The following is a 1,244-nucleotide window of genomic DNA, read 5'->3' as shown; positions in this document are numbered from 1 at the left end:
TCCCATTCGTCGGTATTTGTGATATCATAAATCCTGGAAAATATGCGTTGTAGTCCAAACGAGTCGTTCGTTGTAGTTTTTGAAAAGTGATTTCTGTTAAATAAAATATTTCCTTTTGAAGTGAACTTTGAGCTTTGTAACTTTGCAGATCTTTTTTATGCTCAAACAGCAACATTACAGACTAACTAAAGTTGAAAAAGTGAAAAAGCATAATAGCACCCCTTTAATGAGTGAGTCATTGAATCATTCATTCAAATTAATTTTTCATAATTTTAATATTAAAAATTGGTTCATTAAATATAGACTGCAGCATTTAATATTTTGTCACAGCCTCTAGAAAATAATACATTATTTTGTTAAGTTCAGAGTCGTGGGAGAATTGTGTCTATTGTGACAAAAAAACATTGTGATTCTCAATTTCTCCAGAATCGTGCAGCTCTACCAAACACTAATTGTACTGTCTTTATAATAATCCAAAACCTAGTGTGTTGCCTGCCTAGACATCATTTTTAGGAATTTTAAGTGTGCTTGTAATATAAAGGCTTAATAAAATACCTAAATATTGTAAGCTTGCAGAAGTTTATGCAATAAGGTAGCGTACTAGAGTTTGGAACAGTGCCATTTTTTGTCTTTTAATCAGTGTTTATTAACATCTGTGTTTAATAGCTTATTCACAGCATGGTTGTGGACACCGCTATTGTGTTTCCTCACCGCCTGGGTCTGCCCTACAAACGTGCCCTGCGAAACCTTATGGCCGACTACCTCAAACGCATTATACAAGACAGCGGTGAGGATATTAGTAATCTGCACTAATTTGCATCATCTGCATCAATCCAACAAAAATTTACTGGATTTCACCCAGGAAAAAAGGACAATTGAAAGTATAAAATTTAGCTCATTAATAAGGACAATTACGTTTTTTTTTTTACATTGTGATATTGTCATCAATAACTGTACTGCATGTATTGTCATTAGTATTATCCCATTACTGTCTAGACACAATAATTTGTTTATTAAATGAGAATAAATGAAATTCAGTACAACAAATGCTACCATTATATAAATACTTAACAATTTAAATAAAATACATCATCATGCTACTGAGAATTTGCCGTAAAATGGGCTTAATTTTCTATATAAATATACTTCAATATATATATATATATATTTATATATGTCACCTCATGACATATAATAGTAATAATCAAGGAACTTTGCTGCCGTACCATGGGTGCAGCAGGCGC

The 1,244-nt window shown here is 32.0% G+C and overlaps 1 protein-coding gene across 2 annotated transcripts in view; it reads left to right on the top strand.

Moving 5' to 3' along the window:
* Positions 1–1,244, top strand: part of rexo1 (REX1, RNA exonuclease 1 homolog) — a 13,159-nt gene that overhangs the window by 10,463 nt on the left and 1,452 nt on the right. For both annotated transcript variants that reach the window (XM_016542307.1, XM_016542308.1), the window contains exon 15: positions 667–787. In XM_016542307.1, the coding sequence (XP_016397793.1) occupies positions 667–787 (121 nt within the window). The remainder of the gene's footprint in view (positions 1–666; positions 788–1,244) is intronic.

The sequence above is a fragment of the Sinocyclocheilus rhinocerous genome, unplaced genomic scaffold (genome assembly GCF_001515625.1).
Source record: "Sinocyclocheilus rhinocerous isolate Xijiao unplaced genomic scaffold, SAMN03320098_v1.1 scaffold1600, whole genome shotgun sequence".
Taxonomy (NCBI): Eukaryota; Metazoa; Chordata; class Actinopteri; order Cypriniformes; family Cyprinidae; genus Sinocyclocheilus; species Sinocyclocheilus rhinocerous.
This window is presented reverse-complemented; position numbering and strand designations above follow the sequence as displayed.